The sequence below is a fragment of the Hypomesus transpacificus genome, unplaced genomic scaffold (assembly GCF_021917145.1).
Source record: "Hypomesus transpacificus isolate Combined female unplaced genomic scaffold, fHypTra1 scaffold_55, whole genome shotgun sequence".
NCBI lineage: Eukaryota > Metazoa > Chordata > Actinopteri > Osmeriformes > Osmeridae > Hypomesus > Hypomesus transpacificus.
This window is the reverse complement of record NW_025814032.1, coordinates 180,048-200,132: the sequence shown is the minus strand read 5'-3', so window position 1 is coordinate 200,132 and position 20,085 is coordinate 180,048. Positions and strand designations below refer to the sequence as shown.

The following is a 20,085-nucleotide window of genomic DNA, read 5'->3' as shown; positions in this document are numbered from 1 at the left end:
TGTTAGACAAGAGGTGCACTCTCCAGTTTAATAGTGTGGAGGAGCGGGAAGTAAGGAAGTTGTTGAAGTCCCTGCCCGAACACAGTTCAGTGGGTACTGACATATTGGACAGTTAAGTACTTGGCCTGGTAGCTGACTATGCTTAATGAAAGGTGTTCTTCCCACTATCTGGAAAGAAGGTAAAATTATTCCCTTACCTAATGATGGCAGACAAGCACTCTCTGGGAAGAACAGTAGACCTATCACTATTCTCCCAGTTCTTATTAAACTGATAGAGAGAATAGTCCACTCACAAATGCAGGAATACTTTGACTGTAACGGCTTGAACACAGATTTCCAAAATGCTTATAGACATAATCATTCAACTTGTTCCGCCCTTACAGTAATGACAGATGACTGGCTCAAGGATATTGATAATTTAAAGATGACTGGTGCAGTATTACTTGACTTTAATGCAGCATTCTATGTCATAGATCACAATCTTCTCATCAGTAAACTAGAATGCTATGGATTTAGTCCAACCGCCATCCAATTTATCAAGCGTTATCTCACAAGTAGGACGCAACAGGTTTATTACACTGGCAGCTGGTCTCACTCAAAGGTTTGGACTGCGGGGTCCCGCAAAGGAGCTGCCTTGGACCACTCTTATACGCCATCTTCACAAATGATTTACCATCAGTATTGTGTAAAGCAACTGTACAAATGTATGCTGATGATTCCACATTGTATTATGCTGCAAAGGGTGAACTGGACACTGTTTTATCACCTGAGTTAAATATGTTTTTGATTGGGTAAAATGAAATAAATTGGTACTGAACATCTCGAAAACCAAGTAAATTATCTTGGGATCGAGTCATAAACTGTCGTCTACAACAAAGATGATTTTGAATTTGTCTGGGGAACCTATAGAACAGGTAGATAAAGTAAAATTACTAGGCACAATAATAGACAGTCAGCTGTCATGGGCAGAACATATTGATACCATAGTAAACAAGGTGGGTTGTGGTATCTCTATGTTGAGAAAATGTATTTCTTATGTCCCTACACACATTGTGGGACAGGTGGCTAAATCTTTAATTTGATGTCACCTGGATTATTGTGGATTATTGTAGATGGTCATCTACATATAAAGGTCAACTAAAGAAATGACAAACTGCCCAAAACAGAGCTGCCAGGTTAGCATTGTCCCATAAGAACAAACACTATCAGTATGCACCATCGACTCTCATGGTTAACAGTAGAGAACATGCTGGTTTTCAATACAACTACATTTTTCTCAGCCCATTGTCTTATATAACCAAATTGTTAGGTGTGATCAGGTTCATTCTCATTTGACTAGGTCAGCTGATGATGGCCGGATGATGCTACTATGCCCAAAATCAAACGCTTTAAAGAGAACAGTTATTTATCGGGCCATCAATCATTGTAATAATTGCCCACTGAATATACGTAAAATGAATAGCAAAGTGTCCTTCGGGTACCATCTGAGAATGCGCTTTTTAAAATTGTGAGTAGGTAATGGACATATTTACTGTATGAATGTAATAATGAATGTAATACTGTAACAACTTATTCTGAATAATTTCTGATGATGTTTATAATGATGTCTACAATGTTTACTGCTTTTAGATTATCAAGTCGCTCTGGATAAGAGCGTCAGCTAAATGACTAAATGTAAATGTAATGTAAGTGATTTTCTGTAATTGTTTTCTCTTTATGTTGGACCACAGGAAGATTAGCTTGTCCCACTTTGGTGACAGCTAATTTAGCCCCTCACCACTCAACCATCTGACTCCAATAGGGATCCTTTTAACAATAAACAATGATATGTTTGTTATAAACCGACCATGCAACATAGCAAGTTATCATAACAGCTAGCTACTTGAATAATACTCTTTACTAGCAGCTAGCAAGAAAAAACATCAGCGAGTGGAATACAACCACAGTTCATGGTTTCATCTCAATATTGTGCAATTTGTGTACTTTAGTAACCAGAGTAAAAGTTCAAGCTTACTAAACTACTTTGAAGGTATAGCAAGGTTCGCCAGTCCCGAAAGCAATGTGTCATGAAGAGGTGAGATATTCCACAAATAATCCATGGGTTATGCCATGTCATTGATACAAGTTGCAACATAGATCAAACGTAAACAGAGAAATGCTAATTATGCTAAATGTTATATTTTATAGACATACTATCTTTGTGTCACAGTTGAAGTTGAGAATGTTCTCGCCTCACAGTCGACAGAAATTCAAGCATGAAGTGTTAAAATTCACCCTTTGTTAATAATAATGACGTTTGTTGAACCTCAACTCTCAATCCTCCTACTGGGACCTCAAACTGACGAAATCAAACATATTAAGAACCTTTTACTTGCTGTATCCCCCATTAAGGAGAATTTTTTTTTACAAATTAGACAAATACTACTACAGATAATTTAATGAAACACTAAATGACTTAAATGGCTTCCTTATAAATTAATGTCCAGTGGTTTGACCGCCATTTGCACAAGTGTGACAATGATTTTGTTGTACACTTTAGGACATGGCTGTTACACCAGTAGACAGTTTCAGCTGAATGGTCCCACTGGTCCAATTCACTTGAAAGTAAGTATCCATTAGTGGGATACATGTATGCTAAAGGGTGTTTAAAAGCTCAAATACATGTCTAAAGAATGGTGGATTCCCTTTCAACTAAAAGGGAGTATTATGAATTGCTAACACAAAAAAATCCAGTAGTTACAACAACAAAAAACGATACTAAAATGAAATAGACTCAATCTAAAAATGAGACTTTTGACCATGCATAGTAACACAGCTGAGACATAGGTGAATGTTATTATTGTGAATATTTAATATATGCATGCTAGGCTAAATGCTAGTGCAATCTCCTTATGGAAATCTCCCTCTCTGCCCTTTTTGGGTATGTGCTCCAAGATCTCTCTGACTCTGGCCCTTGACATACACGCAAGCTTGAAACCATACATACACATTAAAATCTTTCAGGGGGTGGGTAGGTTGACAGTTTAGGGCTAATTTGGCCCAACCTTATGCCAACAAAAACAGTATGCCAACAAAATCAACCATATGCCAACCAAAACAGTAAAACCAATTTACTTAATTGCCTTGAAATGTTGTATACTTGTGACATACATCTGTATCAAATTTCATATATTTGTCACTGTGAACACAAATAGCTCATGAATTTTGATTAAACATGTTTGATGGTTTAGCATTGGAAAGGGTTATTCAATGGGGATAAGGTTATTAATATATTAAAATGAGCAGAATTTACAGCACCTCTAGCTAGTCATCACAAAGTGTGCTTTCCTCTATATGTCACTAGGTTTAAGAATGACGCCATTGTGGCCGAGGTGACAAGACTGGTGAGACTTAACCCCGGGGCGGTCAGTGATGTGCCTGAGGCAGTCAAGGTTAGAAACCAAAGCAGGACCCACAGTCTAAGACTATTTTCATGAAATGATTGAAAAGGATTAAAGCATGCTATAGAATGTAACAAGGAATTGTGTGTGTATGTGTACGTACGTGCGTGCGTGTGTTCCTCAGTTTCTCGTGACATGGCACACCATTGATGCTGACTCTCCAGAGCTGAGCCACATCCTGTGTTGGGCCCCTACAGACCCCCCCACTGGATTGTCCTACTTCAGCAGCATGTATCCCCCACACCCGCTCACTGCTCAGTATGGGGTCAAAGTGCTGCGCTCCTTCCCACCGGTGAGAAACACATACTCACAGTCCATTTATACACACTGGCACTGGTAAAAAGTTCTCAATGTCAGACATTTTCGGACATTTTCTTTTCCACTTTCTTTTTTTTCCATTTTATGAAAGTTTGCGTTTTTAAGAAGTCACTCAATACAACAAGGATACATTTTAGGATAACTGAATACTAATAAGTTGTCAGCAAAGTAGACTTGTTTAAGCGGCATGATGAGGGTTCAGACTGATTAGCATATTTGTTTTTGTTGGCTACTTTGTTGTTACTTCGTTTCGGTCCAGCCACCACCCAAGAACAAAGATGCATTATTACGGAATAGTAAACAAAGTAATAGCCACTGCTATTAACAAACATATCAATGCTGGTAAGACAGTCAACACTGGAAATATAATATACTTGTTTATCTTGGCGTACATGCATGAAATGAAACAATGTAGCCTACATGATTCACAACACCGTTATCTGCATGAAATATTTGTATTTGTTTAAGTACGTTTAATATCTGTCTGTCCTGTTTAGGGACTGTGTGATCATCTAGCTATATGTAGGCAAGCATGTTTGTATTTTTATGGTACTGTAATGTGCTAAACATGCAGAGAATTGACAGCCATGCGTTTGTAAGCAGTAAACAGTACCCCGTCCAACAGTTATTAGCTAGTATGCGGAGTTGCAATGCCGATGTCCATATGGTTTGTGGTGGAGTTAACCAGCTATTGTTCCCACCCCATTACCTGCTTGTGGAATGTGTGAAAAAATGCAAAAACTGAGGTACTAACATTCAAATAAGCGAGTTTCCTTTCAGATGTATGATACATAATTTGCACTTTTAAAGTCTGTAAAAAAGTTAAAATTGACCCTGGCTAACATATGGACCAAAATACCAGCAACCTTTACACATGTACACTCACACACATGCATACGTTCACCTGCATATTTTTCAAGTTCTGACCATGTTCAAAGTTTAAAAATCAACGTCTTCAAAGTTAAAAAACAGCTCATAAACCGGAGCATGTCTTGATACAAGTTGGAGTTTAATTTAGCTCAATACGCCATAATGAACAACGACAAGGTACCCCGGAACTATCTGATTTCCTTTGTCTTTTTTACTCTTTTTATAGCCTTTAATAACCACCCCTGAACTTTTCAAACAAACCTATTGGCCTGTTACAGTCATACATTTCTATGACTTCTGCCACCAATTGGCCCTCTTTCAATGATGTAGTGCTAGTGCAATGTAATATTTCAGCTGATTCTGCAAAGTTTTGGGGACTTTCCAGACTAGTATCTTGCCAAGTTCTCTACTACAAAAGTTTTTTTACAACTTACTACATTAAGTTCACTGAGAGTTTAGGTTGCCTTAGTTGATCTCACAGAGCCTCGTTCTTGGCCTCACATTCATGACGTCTTACGACTCCAATTCCCAAAAAGTTGGGACGGTGTCTAAAATAAAATAAAAAATAGAATACAATGATTTACAAAGCTCATAAACCCATTATGTTATTCACAATAGAACATATAAAACATGTAAAATGTTTAAACTGATGAAATGTACCATTTTAAGGAGAAAATAAGGTCATTTTGAATTTGATGGCAGTAACACGTCTCCAAAAAGTTGGGACGGGGGCAATAAAAGGCTGGAAAAAGTAAGTGTTACAAAAAATAAACAGCTGGAGGAACATTTAGCAACTAACTAGGTTAGGTCAGTAACATGATTTGGTATTAAAAAGTATCTTAGAGAGGCAGAGTCTTTAGAAGTAAAGATGAGCAGAGGTTCACCAATCTGCAAAAACCTACATCTATATATTGTGGATCCATTTCAGAATAATGTTCCTCAACGTAAAATTTCTGAATTTGAATTGATCATCATCTACAGTACATAATATAATACAATTAGTCTGAGAATCTGGAGAAATCTCTATGTGTAAGGGACAAGGGGGAAAATAAATTCAGCATGCCTGTGATCTGCAGGCACTCAGGCGGCACTGCATAAAAGCAAGCATGATTCTGTGATGGAAATCATTGCATGGGCTCAGAAACACCCTCCAGAACTCATTGTCTGTAAACACAGTTTGCTGTGCCCTCCACAAATGCAGGTTAAAGCTCTATAATGCAAAGAAGAACCCACACGTGAACATGATCCAGAAACACTGCCATCTTCTCTGGGCTAAAGCTACTTTAAAATGGACTGAGGCAAAGTGGGAAAACTGTTCTGTGGTCAGACAAATTTAAATTAGAAATTGTTTTTGGAAACCTTAGACGCTGCATCCCCCGGACTAAAGAGGAGGGACCAACCGACTTGTTATCAGCGCTCAGTTCAAAAGCCTGAATTTCTGATGGTATGAGGGTGCATTTGTGCCTATAGAATGGTCAGCTTGCACATCTGGAAAGGTATCATCAATGCTGAAAGGTATATACAGGTTTTAGAGCAACATTTGCTTGCATCCAGGCGACATCTTTTTCAGGAAAGTTCTTGCATATTTTAGGAAGACAATGTTAAACCACATCCTGCATCTGTTTCAACTGCGTGGCTTCGTTATAGAAGAGTCCGGGCCTGCCTGCAGTTCAGAAATGTCACCAGTTAAAAACATTTGGTGAATCACAAAACGAAAAAATATGGCAAAGACCCAGGACTGTTTAAGCAGCAATAATCCTGTATCAGACTCAAAGGGAAAACATTCCTCTCCCACAACTCCAGCAACTGGTCTCAGTTCCCAGACAGATACATACTGTTGTTAAAAGAAGAGGGGATGCTACACAGTGGTGAACATAGCCTTGTCCCAACTTTTTTGAGACATGTTGCTGCCATCAAATAAAAAACTTCCTTATTTTTTCCATAAAATGGTTCATTGGTTCAATGGTTCAATTTCATCTGTTTAAACATTTTACATGTTTTATATGTTCTATTGTGAATAACATTAGAAGCTTTTTCAGGATTCATATAGAACAGGAAAACTACACACCTAGGACTCTCTTTCTCTCTGTAGCTAGTTCATTATCACTCTGTGTCACAAACATTCTTAACTGATGATAAAACATTTATTCTAATTATATTCTACACTGGTATAGATACACATCTTAACATAAGTACAAACACCTACACACACATACATGTGTGTATGCACAGAGTCAGTACCATTGCGATTCAGCAATAAACAGGTTATTATTGCTGTTGTTCCCCAGGACGCTATACTATTCTACATCCCTCAGATTGTCCAGGCTCTCCGCTATGACAAGGTAAGTGAACCCCACTACTATGGAGTGGCCAGCACAGTCACCGGATATATCAACCCTATTGAGCTGTTGTGGAAACTCCTTGACCGTATGTTGGGAAATAAGTGCCCATCAAGCCAATCCAACTTGTGGGAGGTGCTTCAGGAAGCTTGGGGTGAAATTTCTTTAGATTACCTTAACATATTGACAACTAAAATGACAAAGGTCTGCAAAACTCAAATTGCTGCAAATGGAGGATTTTTTATTTATTTACATTTATTTATTTAGCAGACACTTTTATCCAAAGCGACTTCCAAGAGAGAGCTTTACAAAAAGTGCATAGGTCAATGATCATAAACAACGAGATAGCCCCAAACATTGCGGGTAGCCAAAACATGAGCATACACTGTGATAAGCAAACAAGTGCCAATGGGAAGAAACATAAGCGCAAGTAGTTAAACAAATTACAAATTAAACTACATGAACCTGAGTTGAGCAAATTCAACATTCTGAATTGAGTGAACTATCTTAATTTGCCATGTTGAGTGGATTCAAACTTGAAACTAATTATCTAAATTCGTATCTATCTTTTTAGCCTAATTCGCTGACTAGATAAAAAATATTGAAAGGAACTAAAAGCCAAAGTTTTAATTTACAGTGTAGATATATAGCCACACACACAGATTCCAGGCATTTTTGTATGATACACGTACACAGCCGCTAGCTAATAAAACTAAACAAAACTTTCCCAGTAGTTGAATGCAACAGGATAGCGTTTTCGAAAGGTTCTTGACTTCAGGGTTTATTTTATTGTGGTTAATCTGGGACATCATTCCATAATTTCCCCAGGAATACTTATTAAACGTGTTTTGGAAAATTGCCAAAATGAGTTTGTCCCATACTGACAATGGTTTGTATGAAATCAAATGTATTTGTATAGCCCTTTTTACAAGTAATGTCACAGAGGGCTTCACATACCCCCATAGAACTGCCCTTCAGCCAATCTCAAGGAAGACAAGGAAAAACTCCCAGAAAAACTCACTTGAAAAATTGAAAAACCTTCGGAGGAGCAATTCAGTGAGGGATCCCCTCCTACAGAGACGGTTGGCGAGAAAGAGGTGCAGAACACAGGCGAAACATAGTCATACATCAGGAAAGTGTCAATGGGTGTTGAAACACCAAAATCCAGTGTTCAACTTGGGTCAGAGTTGGTAAATGTCAGTTTAAGCAGTGGTAGCCTTAGGGCTGGGGGTGTTTGATCGGTACAGCATCACAGGCAGGTGGATGGACAGGAAGGGAAGGGACCAAGAACTTGCTGTTGTCCGTCAGGGAGACCGATGTCCTCTTGGCGACTAGATCCAGCTTTGGCAGACTGTCACAGATCGATGTCCACTGGCCAGAGAATGCAAGGAGAAACTAGCAGTTACAGTAATATTAAGAATGAGGTCCCCACCGGTCAAATGTGGATTAGTGCAGATATTTAGCAGACTAAAGAGGGTATTTGATGCAGCCCTAGACACTAAGACTAAGCCAGTCCCCCTTGGTTGGAACATGAAAGCTGTTCCAGGCAAGAGAAACTCTAAAATACGAATAAAAATGTTTGTACTTCCTACTACCTAGCTTATTAAGTAGCTGACCTGAATTTCAGACACTAAAATAGAAGAAACAAACTCTTGGAAGTGGTCTTGGTGACATGAGGTAAATAGGGAGGTATAATGTGCTGAAAATTCAAATGTTGTATACATTTTAGTATTAATCTATGTGTTTTAAGATGTTTTGTGTTATCCTGCTTTTTTTTGTGATGTTGAGCAGATGGGTTACGTTAGAGAATACATCCTGTGGGCGGCCCAGAAGTCTCAGCTTCTGGCCCATCAATTCATCTGGAACATGAAGACCAACATCTACCTGGATGAGGAGGGCCACCACAAAGACCGTGAGCATCTCTTTTCTCTATCTTACTTCTCCATCTCACACTGAAATAGTTTAGTGTATCCTTTTTTAATAATATTTTTTGTACGAAAAAATACTGGATATTAAATAATTAGGTGTGCCTGCCTTTGATGAGCACAACCATTTTTCTCTCATATATATTTATTCTTATTTATTATTTTCCCACCCCTAAAGAATTCGTCAATATTTGGACTACATACGCAACGCCGGTGTAAAAATGTTAGTCTTGGTCCCGATTGCATTGCTTGTATTTTAATTTATGTTCCGTTGCACGGTTTAGGAGCTTACAACGTTTTTGTGGCAATAAGTGCCTTGTGTGGCAGGAGGGACCTCAGTGCTAGCCTAACATTACAATGTCACAATGTCAGCACACGTTAGCAACGATGCATAGATAAGACATGCTAGTAAGACTGTTGCTCAGCAAGTTTTGTGCCGTGGTGTACTAGCAGCATCATACATTTAAGCAATTCAAGACTTGCATGTACAGTACATAATGCCACATAAAAAAATGTATTGAAACTCAAGCTTGTGTGGTGCGTTGCTGTCTTCAATGCCACAGCCTAAACTTTGTCAATCTGTGAAAATGGCTTACATGCCCTGTGCTAGCACTAGTTAGCTTGCCATAGGCATTTGTCATATGGACAGATGAGGGGAAATTTTTCGCTGATTTAATCCTTCAACCTTATAATCCGTTTCCATCTGCAATGGACGCATTCAACGTTTTTCGAGTCACCCGGTACTAATGCCGCCATACAACAGATGTCTTTTCCATTTTGACTAATAACACCGACAAAGTAGGCTATGGCAGAGTTTGTAGTTCTGCAGCCAATTGTGCACGTGCAGTGTGCAAAATACCAAACCAAAACAGAGCGCAGATTAACGAAAGGTAAAACAGTAACACCTTTTCTTTTAAATTATATATTTTTTGGTTTATTTGTCTTAAATAATATAATATAAAATTTCTGTTGAACATTTCGTCAATTCAGCAATAATTACACAAGCGGGAATCAGATCTCGCACTGCCATATGGCAGCTCGACTAAAACAATCTTAGTCGACCAAGAGCATATCGACCAGAAAATTGACTAGTCGACCAAGTGGGGACAGCCCTACAACGGACAACGGTGTTTTGTCCCCCTCGGGAGTTGCCGTAGGCTTGATGCTGAACGCATTTGTGAAATCAGTGAGGGCTGTTCGAATAGCGATGTCAAGAAGAGCAAGTTATGAAAAGAGACCGCGTCCGTGTCTTTTTGTCCATAGGATCATATGCAATTAGATTTAGAACAAACTTACAAAGAGCTCGGTTACACTACCAAAGTTGAATTAGTAATGTTGTTAGCGATCCTAGCGTTATTTTGCTAGAGATAGCTAGCCTATAACATTTCACTGGGTCTTGCAGCTGTTCGATTAACTGAAATTATTATGAAATGTTATGTTCTACTAGCCATTTGCCTACTTTAGCAAGTCACTGTATTTCCAAGCCCTGAAAGTGTAACTGAGACAACACAGTAGCCTAAATAATTCCTCTTTTAAGTAGAGCTAATAAGCCCCCATTCAAGTCTTGAGCATTAAATTAGCTGCACGGTCTGATCTTGAGACAAAGCCACTTTTTTGTTCTAAATACGGATTATAAACTGCTTCGAAATATAAGCCGCACAAGAAAACTGTAAAATTGGAGTACAATTACTGACAAATACAAAGACGCTCCTATGGGATGATGGTCTCCCTGAGTTTCGTTTGCATCTTTGAGATGGCTGGTCCAATCCTCCTGAGGAGGTCCTCAAACTGGCTCTTGTCCAAACGAAAGAATGACTTGAACTTAGCATCGTCTAGGCCAGCGGTTCTCAACCCTTGGGTCGCGACCCAAATTTAGGTCGCGGAAGTTTCTGAAAGGGTCGCGAGACAAATTCTAAATGTTAACCTTTTTTCCACTAGCCATGCTTCCTCTGTCCATTAGGGAATCCATGCTCCCAGTTCTGAAATTAAATTACATAAGCCGGCACTGGTTCTGTATGTAGGCCTATCGAACAATAACGTGTTCGAACATTCAGCCAATCACATTTGCATATCAGATATTTCAAATGTAGCAACATGCAAAACGTCACTGGACTGCGCGATGATTTACACTGACATGACTGGAGACAAGTAGAGAAGAGTCGAGAATAGACTAAATAAAATTGAGATTTTTCCAACAGTCAAAAGAAAATACGAGTGTAAACCGATTACTTAGCCTGGCTGCCAGCCCAACTTTTCCCGCCCACAAAAAAATTTGGTCGGGAAGTTGGGTCTGGAGGGTCTCGTATTGGGGACAACTACAGAAAACCAGAATCGGGACGGACCAATGAAATTTCCAGGGAGGGCTTTATACGATGATAGACAGATGATCAACCGTAACGTAATCAACAACGTCACGAAAGAGCGCTTGGGTTGAATTTGTTGAGCGAAGAGGCATTTGTTTCATGAGTTCGGTTGAAACACGCCCCGCAGTCACAGCCCAACGGAGAGTTTTCAGACTCATATTCTGACTAGAATTATGAGTATGACAACGTCAGGCTACCGAGTACCAGCTCAGATACGTCTTCTTCTGAAGAACCGAAGAAGAAATACATACGAGTGTACGACCCGGCATTTCTTAAATATGGTTTCACATATTGCGTGAAGAATGGTGAGCAAAAGCCGTTGTGTGTGCTATGCAACGAGCTGCTAGCTAACGAAAGCCTGAAGCCTTCTAAAATACAGAGACATTTGATAACAAAGCACGCCCGTTATAAAGACACAGATTTAGATAATTCAATCGTATGAGCCAAAACCTTGAGGCATCCCCAAAAACATTTGAACGTGCCATCACTGTTCAGGAGCAAGCACTACATGCATCCTATCTTGTCTCCTACCGGCTAGCTAAACGCAAAAAGGCCCATACGGTTGCAGAAGAGCTTATCCTCCCCTGTGCCATCGATATCGATGGCACAGATGCGCTTGTGACTATTTCGCCTTACAACTGGATGAATCCACAGACGTGGCAAGCCGTGTCATTCTCTTGGTTTATGTGCGGTATGTGCAGAATGGTGACTTTGAAGAGCAGTTCTTATTTCATGCAGATTTGCCAACATCAACAACTGCAGCAGAGATTTTTTCTGCAATGGACACATACCTAAACTCAGTGGGGCTCTCCTGGTCAAAGTGTGTCGGTGTGACAACGGATGGGGCAGCCTCGATGACAGGAAAACATTCAGGGGTTGTCAAAAGAATTTTGGATGTAGCTGCACCGAACGCTATGTGGAATCGCAAATTTTTTACATAGGGAAGCATTAGCTGCTAAAGACATGGTACCGGAGCTTCACGGAACATTGAAAGAGGTTGTGAAAGTTGTGAATTACATCAAGCATAGCGCAAAGAATGCAAGTTGTTTCCAAGCCTTCTGCAAAGAGATGGGGAGCAATCACGAACAATTGCTGTATCATGCCGATGTCCGCTGGTTATCCAGGGGCAAAGTGTTATCCAGAGTTTACAAACTCAGAAACGAACTGGCTGCATTTCTAGCTGAGAAAAACGCAGAACTGGCAGACTTTTTTAACAATGACTTGTGGATTGCATGTCTCTCATATCTTGCCGACATTTTTGATCATTTGAACACTTTGAATGTGTCATTACAAGGCAGGGGGCATAACAGATTTGAACAGATGGACAAAATCGAGTCCTTCAAGAAAAAGTTGAGTCTGTGGACCAAGCATGTTTCCAGTGACAGATTGGACATGTTCACGAACGTGAGTGAAGAGGTAGTAAACCTGACGGATAGGCCTACTGACAGATCGGAGCTGAAAAGGGTCATGCGAGCGTATTTGGAAAAGCTGCATGTGCGCTTTTGTGATTATTTTCCAGAGCAGAAGGTGCCGGACAAATATTGGATAACGGAACCTTTTGGAATTGCCGTAGAGACGGTGACTTTATCATCAGAAAAGGAATCTCAACTGGTGGACCTATCGTGTGATCGTGGCCTGCAAAAGAAGTTCTTACAGTTGACTCTCCCTCAGTTTTGGTGCAGTGTTGCCCATTAGTATCCTACCCTTGCTCGCCATGCAATCAGAGTTCTTTTCCCTTTCAGCACCACTTTTTTATGCGAAGTTGGATTTTCTGCTCTCACACTGCTTAAGAACAAAAGCAGAAACAAACTGAACGTTGAACATGATCTTCGGATTGCACTGTCTTCAATCACCGCAAATGTTGACAGACTTGTAAAAAAGAAACAGCCCCAGATTTGGCATTAAAAAGTCAAGCCCAATATTTATATTTATCTATGAATTTTATTAACTTTATGAAGAAGAAGAGAATAAACCTGTAAAACCTAATAAACCAAACCTAATAAAAAAAAGTCAAGCCAACCTGTTGTTAATGCTTTCTCCATAAAAGTTGACTTGTACAGACAAGTCCATGATTTCTCATTTACAAGTTGAACATGTAAGTCAATTTCTCATTAAGAAGTTGAGCATGTAAGGATTTCTCATTTAGAAAATTAATTAAAAGTCCTGTGATAAGTGGAACATGTAAGTCCACCTCTGACTAAAAAGGTGAATTTGTACGTCCATGGATTCTCCTTAAGAAGTTGAACATGTAAATTCGTAATTTCCTATTAAGAAAGTTGAAAATGTATGGCTTAAGTCCATGATTTCTCAAAGAAGTTGAGCATATAGGCCTAGTCCATGATTGCTTTACTGATCCTGACCGTTAAACAGTTGCATGTGTTTTCAATGGTAAAACTGGTATAGTAGTGGTAGTAATTATAATAGGTATTAAGCCTAGTAGTAGTGGTAGTAATTATAATAATACAATCGTTAAATTATTGGCCTGATGATTCATGCTGATTATTATTTGTTGTTGGGTCGCGACTGCGCTGGTATCTTAAAATGTGGGTCATGGAGCAAAAAAGGTTGAGAACCACTGGTCTAGGCGGAGCTCCTGGACCAGATTGCGGAATGCCCCCTGCGACTCCCTATTGCGGAGGATTTCATGCACCCATAAACAGCGCCTTGGCTGTTCAACTACACCCTCCTCCTCAAACGCCAAAGCTATAGCAAGTAATTGCATTTTATTCGGCATAATAGCTGTCATTAAATAACCAATGGGAAATAACGGATAACAATGTATCGCTAGAATTTATAGGTGAATGATTGTTCAGGTCGTTAAGGTTACAGAATTCTCGCGCTCAAAAGGCGCTCAAAAGGCGCTGAAGGCAGCGCTTTTTTCAAAAAAAGAAGTCAAGTGTGAACATGGGAACAGGGACGCCTTACATCCCTGAAATGAATGACACGCGCTGATTGATTGCCCTGCCTGAACTAGCTGCGCTTATTTGTCTTTTAATAATAACACGACTAAACAAGACGAAATAACATTATTTCAGTCAAGACAATCACGTATTAGATTTGAGCATTTATTGTTAAATGACATGGACATGGTAGATTTACTTTGGCGGAGTGGATGATCTAAGGGAAGCACTCCCTGCCTCCTCAATGCAACACATACATGACATGATATATGAGGCAGGGAGCAATAGAGACATAATCTCCCTGGTGGACAGAACGTACAGTACAGACAGCATGGGGGAGAAGGGGATGGTGGAGGGTGGCAGCAGCACTGATCATACAACAAATGGGTGAGTGTGTGTGTCCCTATCCGCGCGTCTTTTAAAGACGCCTTATCGGACATGGCCCAATGGATATGCGCTGTTAACATGGGAGTATCGGAGAAAAGGAAGGTGGAGTAAGACGCCTTACGTCCCCGATAAATGAATGACACGCGCTGCCCGATTGACCTGCCTGAACTAGCTGCGCTTATAACATTTCAACTCATTTTCGTCAACAAAAATTTTTAGCAGTTTTTTAGCAGACATTTTAGCAGTTTTTTTTGTTGTTTTTTTACAATATTGCATTATATATTTAACTAGAGGGGGTACAATTTCTGGGGAAATTGTTGGGTGTGCTTGCTTACTTGCAGGGGTCCGTATTTAAATGATATTTTACAACTGATATTTCTGTATATTTTATATTAAAATGCATAGCCTACTTATTATTTATTAAGATTACATAGATTTAAAAGCATATTTTTTTCTGCTCATTTACAACTCAAAATACTAAGAGTGAAGAGTAGAATGAAATAGTCTTGTCATTTTCCCTGCAAGAGGGAATGGTGATCAGCAACCTCATAGTTGAATCAAAACGAATATATTTGGCAGACCGGTGTAAAAATGTACCTAATCTCTATGATTTAAACATCATTGTAAGTTTTTCCCTTCTCGTGATATTTTCAGGCATTTAGCCTACTCATATTGCATTCATTCATTAATAAAGAACCCCCTTTGAAATTTATTTTAACAAGTAGCTATCTCAGATGGAATCGTGATTCAAATAGTATCATCTGCTAACTGAAAATATGCCCCCAAAAATGTAAATAAGCTTGACATTTATTTAGGGGAAAATCACTCATTCATAAAAATGTCAGTGGTAGCGATCATTGTCAGTAACAAGGCAAAATGCGATATAGCCCTGCTGTGTGGAGAAGCTTCCCCGGTAAATTGTAGGCTTCAACTACTACTAGACTGTCTTGGTAGCGATTGCGTTGGTTGAATTCGATTTAACGTTATTTCCGTTGTACGGTCTAGGCTGAAATGAATTATTTTCATGAACAGATTGAAGTTTAGGCTGTGGCAACGGAGTTCAGGTTAGTAGTCACTAGTCAGATAGTTTCACCTATTGAAAGACTTTTGATTTAAGTGAGGGTACAGTAGTGCCGAACATGTGCCGCCGTTTGACTTCCTAGTACTGTAAACAGCTGTGGAGATGTTTTTGTTAGCTACTAGACTAGGCTACAATGCAGTGAGCTACACTGGTTTGAAACCACAGGTATAATTTCACCCACAAATCGTTTACTTGTAATCTAATGTCATAATAAATCCTACAACGAAAATGTATTTGTGAGGAATGTTTATTATTTAACGATTGAAAACAGAAGCATCATAGACCGCTGTAGTATGTGTTGCCCGGGCAACAGAGGCTAATGTCACGAAGCTAATGCTTCAGTGAAATAGTAGACTAATGTTTTCGAAAGTAGATGTAACTACTTCCTTATATCAGCTTATATTGTTTTTCATATCACAAAGTAAAATGAGTAAATGGTTATCACCCTGGCCTATTTGCTTGTGGCATTTCTGCAGCTCCCTTGCAGTAAAGCAGTTAGCCTAGCTATCTCCCAGAAGTTAACGAGCTGCTAAACTAATGTGTTAGCTACTAGACTAGGCTACAGCAATGCAGTGAGCTACACTGGTTTGAAACCACAGGTATAATTTCACCCACAAATCGTTTACTTGTAATCTAATGTCATAATAAATCCTACAACGAAAATGTATTTGTGAGGAATGTTTATTATTTAACGATTGAAAACAGATGCATCATAGACCGCTGTAGTATGTGTTGCCCGGGCAACAGAGGCTAATGTCACGATGCTAATGCTTCAGTGAAATAGTAGACTAATGTTTTCGAAAGTAGATGTAACTACTTCCTTATATCAGCTTATATTGTTTTTCATATCACAAAGTAAAATGAGTAGGTTAAATGGTTATCACCCTGGCCTATTTGCTTGTGGCGTTTCTGCAGCTCCCTTGCAGTAAAGCAGTTAGCCTAGCTATCTCCCAGAAGTTAACGAGCTGCTAAACTTATGTTCTGCTAGAGGTAGTCACGCGATATTTCGTGACGTTAGTGACGTCAGTAGCGTCAGTGACTGTGGCTAGCAAGTTAGCCACCGTTAGCTTCACTTTTGCCACAAAAACTTAATTAAAACCTAAACCGTGCAACGGAACATAAATCCCAATAGAACCAACGCAATCGCGACCAAGACGAACCTTTTGACATCGACGTTGTCTATGTAGTCCAAATATTGACTGAGCCTTAGGGGCGCGAAAATAAACAATAACTAGAAAAGGCTGTTCCTGCGAAACAGCAGTGAGAATGCTGAAAACCTGAATGGGGATAGCTGACCATGCTAAAAAAGCTGAACATAGTGAACATTTAGTAGAAAGTTATAAGCTGAATGTCTTGTGAACATTTTAAAGGTTGAATGGTGTCTCTATCTGAAAGTATGCTGAAGTAGTTAAGTTTGAAAGAGGAGGACTGAAAGTATGCTGAAGTAGTTAAGTTTGAAAGAGGAGGAAGCTTTTTTAATGATTTGAAAGGATTTACCATTACTTTTAAAGGGAGAATAATTTGCACAAAAACCTTAATATTTTTTTAAGTATAAAAGGGAGTAATACCAAAACACATAGCACACATCTCCTGAAGGAGCTGAATGTTTTTTTTGTATTTTTTTTATTTTTATTGCTGAAAATACAGAAATTAGAAAATACCCGCAAGCTGAAAGGTGAAATGAATTTCAAAAATGTGTGAGTCACACAAAAGAGGCAGTGTGGAAGCTGAACTGCATGATCTAACAAAGCTAAGAGCTAAAATAGCCTACAATGCGGGAGAAGCTGAAAGCTGAACTGTTAAACAGGAGAAGAAGTAGGCTAGCTAGTCTAACAAGAATATTATCGTTTTAACAGCTGAAATTATAGCCATACCATTGAGTGCATTTACTCGGCTTTCTTAGTAGAATTCAAACATACAGCAGTAGGGCCGATACAAGAAGACATGGCGACACTGTGTTGCAGAAGGATGATGGTGCAAGTTTCGTCCGTGGAGCATACAACGATTAATAAAAAAGAATCATGTACACGTGTTTATTGAGTAATCGCATAACTAATTACACATGTAAACGGAGTAATTGTATTATTGGCATAAACCGACAATTGCTAGTAATCGGGTTTGATGAATGATGAACTTCATTGGTTCGTCGAGAATAACAGAAATGTGCCTAGCATCCAGACCTCAAACAAGTTAACCTAGACGCAAAACTATACGTACCCAATTCTGCTTTCATGGTGCGTGTCTGTTTGGTTGTCACGGCAATGGAGCAGCTGTACTCGCTAACGAGCTGGGCAGAGAGAGTGACACATTCAGCTAGCATCCACACCTCAAACAAGTTAACGTAGACGCAAAACTATACGTCCAATCCAAAATATAAGGATATTTTCCGAGACCCAAGACTCTGCCGAAACCAGAGATGTCCTTTATATGTCTCTGCGGTCAGAAATATGACTCGACCTGCAGTTTCCGAAACGTTACCCAATTCTGCTTTCATGGTGCTTGTTTGTTTGGTTGCCTCGGTGATGGTGCAGCTATGATTGCTAACATGCTGAGGGCAGAGAATAACCAACATTTACCTAGCATCCACACCTCAAACAAGTTGACCTAGACGCAAAACTATACGTCCAATCCAAAAAATGAGGATATTTTCCGAGACCCAAGACTCTGCCGAAACCATTGATATCCTTTATGCGTCTGTGCGGTCAGAAATACGACTCTACCGGCAGTTTAAAAACACGTCTACTTTCGAAATTCTCTGACGAATTTTACCCATTCATGCCGATGCTAATTACTTATATATTTGATGTCCCATTCTGCAGGTAACCAATTCGATTTGTTGTTCAAGTTTTTTGTCTCTTGCTGTAATATTCTTGTTGTAAAATTACACTGGTTGCGTTGCTAGCATTCTTGATCTAGGACAGGGGTCGGCAACCCAAAATGTTGAAAGAGCCATATTGGACCAAAAAAAACAAAAACAATTCGGTCTGGAGCCGCAAACAAATTAAAAGCCTAATATAAGCCTTATAATGAAGGCAACACATGCTCTAAGTGTCTATATTAGCTATATTAGCCTATTATCAAAATGATAAGTAGGCTACAAATACTTAATGAGCATTCATTAAAAAAGCTAGCTAGCTTCCGTTACCTAGCAACCAAGCATAACACTCGTAGCAATGCTACTTCCTGCTAGTGTTACTTGTTAGCCTCCTCATTGTAAAATTTGAAGCCATATGATAAAGATTCCATAGTCGATAATATAGATAGGTACTTTATTAACCCCCGAACGCAAATTATTAGAGAGATAGCTAGAAAGCTCACGCAGTCCAGAAAATTTTTAATCGATAAGTTGGATATTGTAGCTACAGTACAGTTTGAGTCTTTTGTTTTTAACTCAAGTGTTGTCTCATGTGAGGCAGTTGTTTTTGTTTGTAATAAATAATAGAGTGTGATGATGTACGGTATGGTTATTTTGTACCATTTCTTAATTTAATTTACAGAACAATTACTATACCGTGATATATACCGTAACCGTGATATAAAATTACTCATACCGTGATAGAAGATTTTGGCCATATCGCCCACCCCTAGTCATAGCCATCATCTCCTGAAGGAGCTGAACGTTTTGATACAAAAATTGTAGGAATCGGTGAAAGTATGCAGAACTAGTTAAAGGCCAAAAAACCTACGGAAGAACTAAGAAGTTGGAATAATAATAATAACTAGAAAAGGCTGTTCCTGCGAAACAGCAGTGAGAATGCTGAAAACCTGAATGGGGATAGCTGACCATGCTAAAAAAGCTGAACATTTTGTAGAAAGTTACAAGCTGAAGTTCCAAAGCGCCCAAAAGGTATTTTAAATAGGGGCTGGAGCTGGACGAAGGCTTAAACTACAGAAAAGAGAAGAAAAATCCAAAACAAAAAGTGAAAAAAATCAGAAAGAAGAGGAACAATGCATAACAATTAGAACATTTAGCAGAAGCTTAATTGCTGGAGTTTCAAAAGGCCTGAAATGTATGTTTTAAAGGACCTGCAGCAAGATGAAGGCAGAAAAGTACAGAAAAGAGAAGAAAAATGCAAAAGTACTGACAGTTGGAAGGTACTGCTGTGAAATGTATTTTTGAAAGGACCTGAGCAAGATAAAGGCAGAAAACAGAAGAAAAGAAGAAAAAAAATGCAAAACAAAAAGGGGAACATTTCTGAAAGATGAGGTGCACGAAAATGTGAAAATTGAGCAGAAAACCAGTTGCTGAAGTCTGGGTTGAACGAATTTGAAGGTAAAAGGACAACACTGGAATGACTTGAACTTGCTGGAAAAAGGTAGCAACCGTTGGTCATTGGCAACAGACTGGCAACATTTCTAACCTAGAATCTAGGTTTCAGGTTCAAGACGGAGGAGAAACTAATCATGCGTAACTGCACACCCAGTCCTGTTCAGACACTTTAAGATGACATCAAAATAATAA

The 20,085-nt window shown here is 39.2% G+C and overlaps 1 protein-coding gene across 4 annotated transcripts in view; it reads left to right on the top strand.

Annotated features, from left to right (window-relative positions):
- Nucleotides 1-20,085, top strand: part of pi4kaa (phosphatidylinositol 4-kinase, catalytic, alpha a) — a 227,268-nt gene that overhangs the window by 192,672 nt on the left and 14,511 nt on the right. For all 4 annotated transcript variants that reach the window (XM_047017382.1, XM_047017383.1, XM_047017384.1 and 1 more), the window contains exons 40-43: nt 3,344-3,431; nt 3,565-3,732; nt 6,917-6,970; nt 8,759-8,879. In XM_047017382.1, the coding sequence (XP_046873338.1) occupies nt 3,344-3,431; nt 3,565-3,732; nt 6,917-6,970; nt 8,759-8,879 (431 nt within the window). The remainder of the gene's footprint in view (nt 1-3,343; nt 3,432-3,564; nt 3,733-6,916; nt 6,971-8,758; nt 8,880-20,085) is intronic.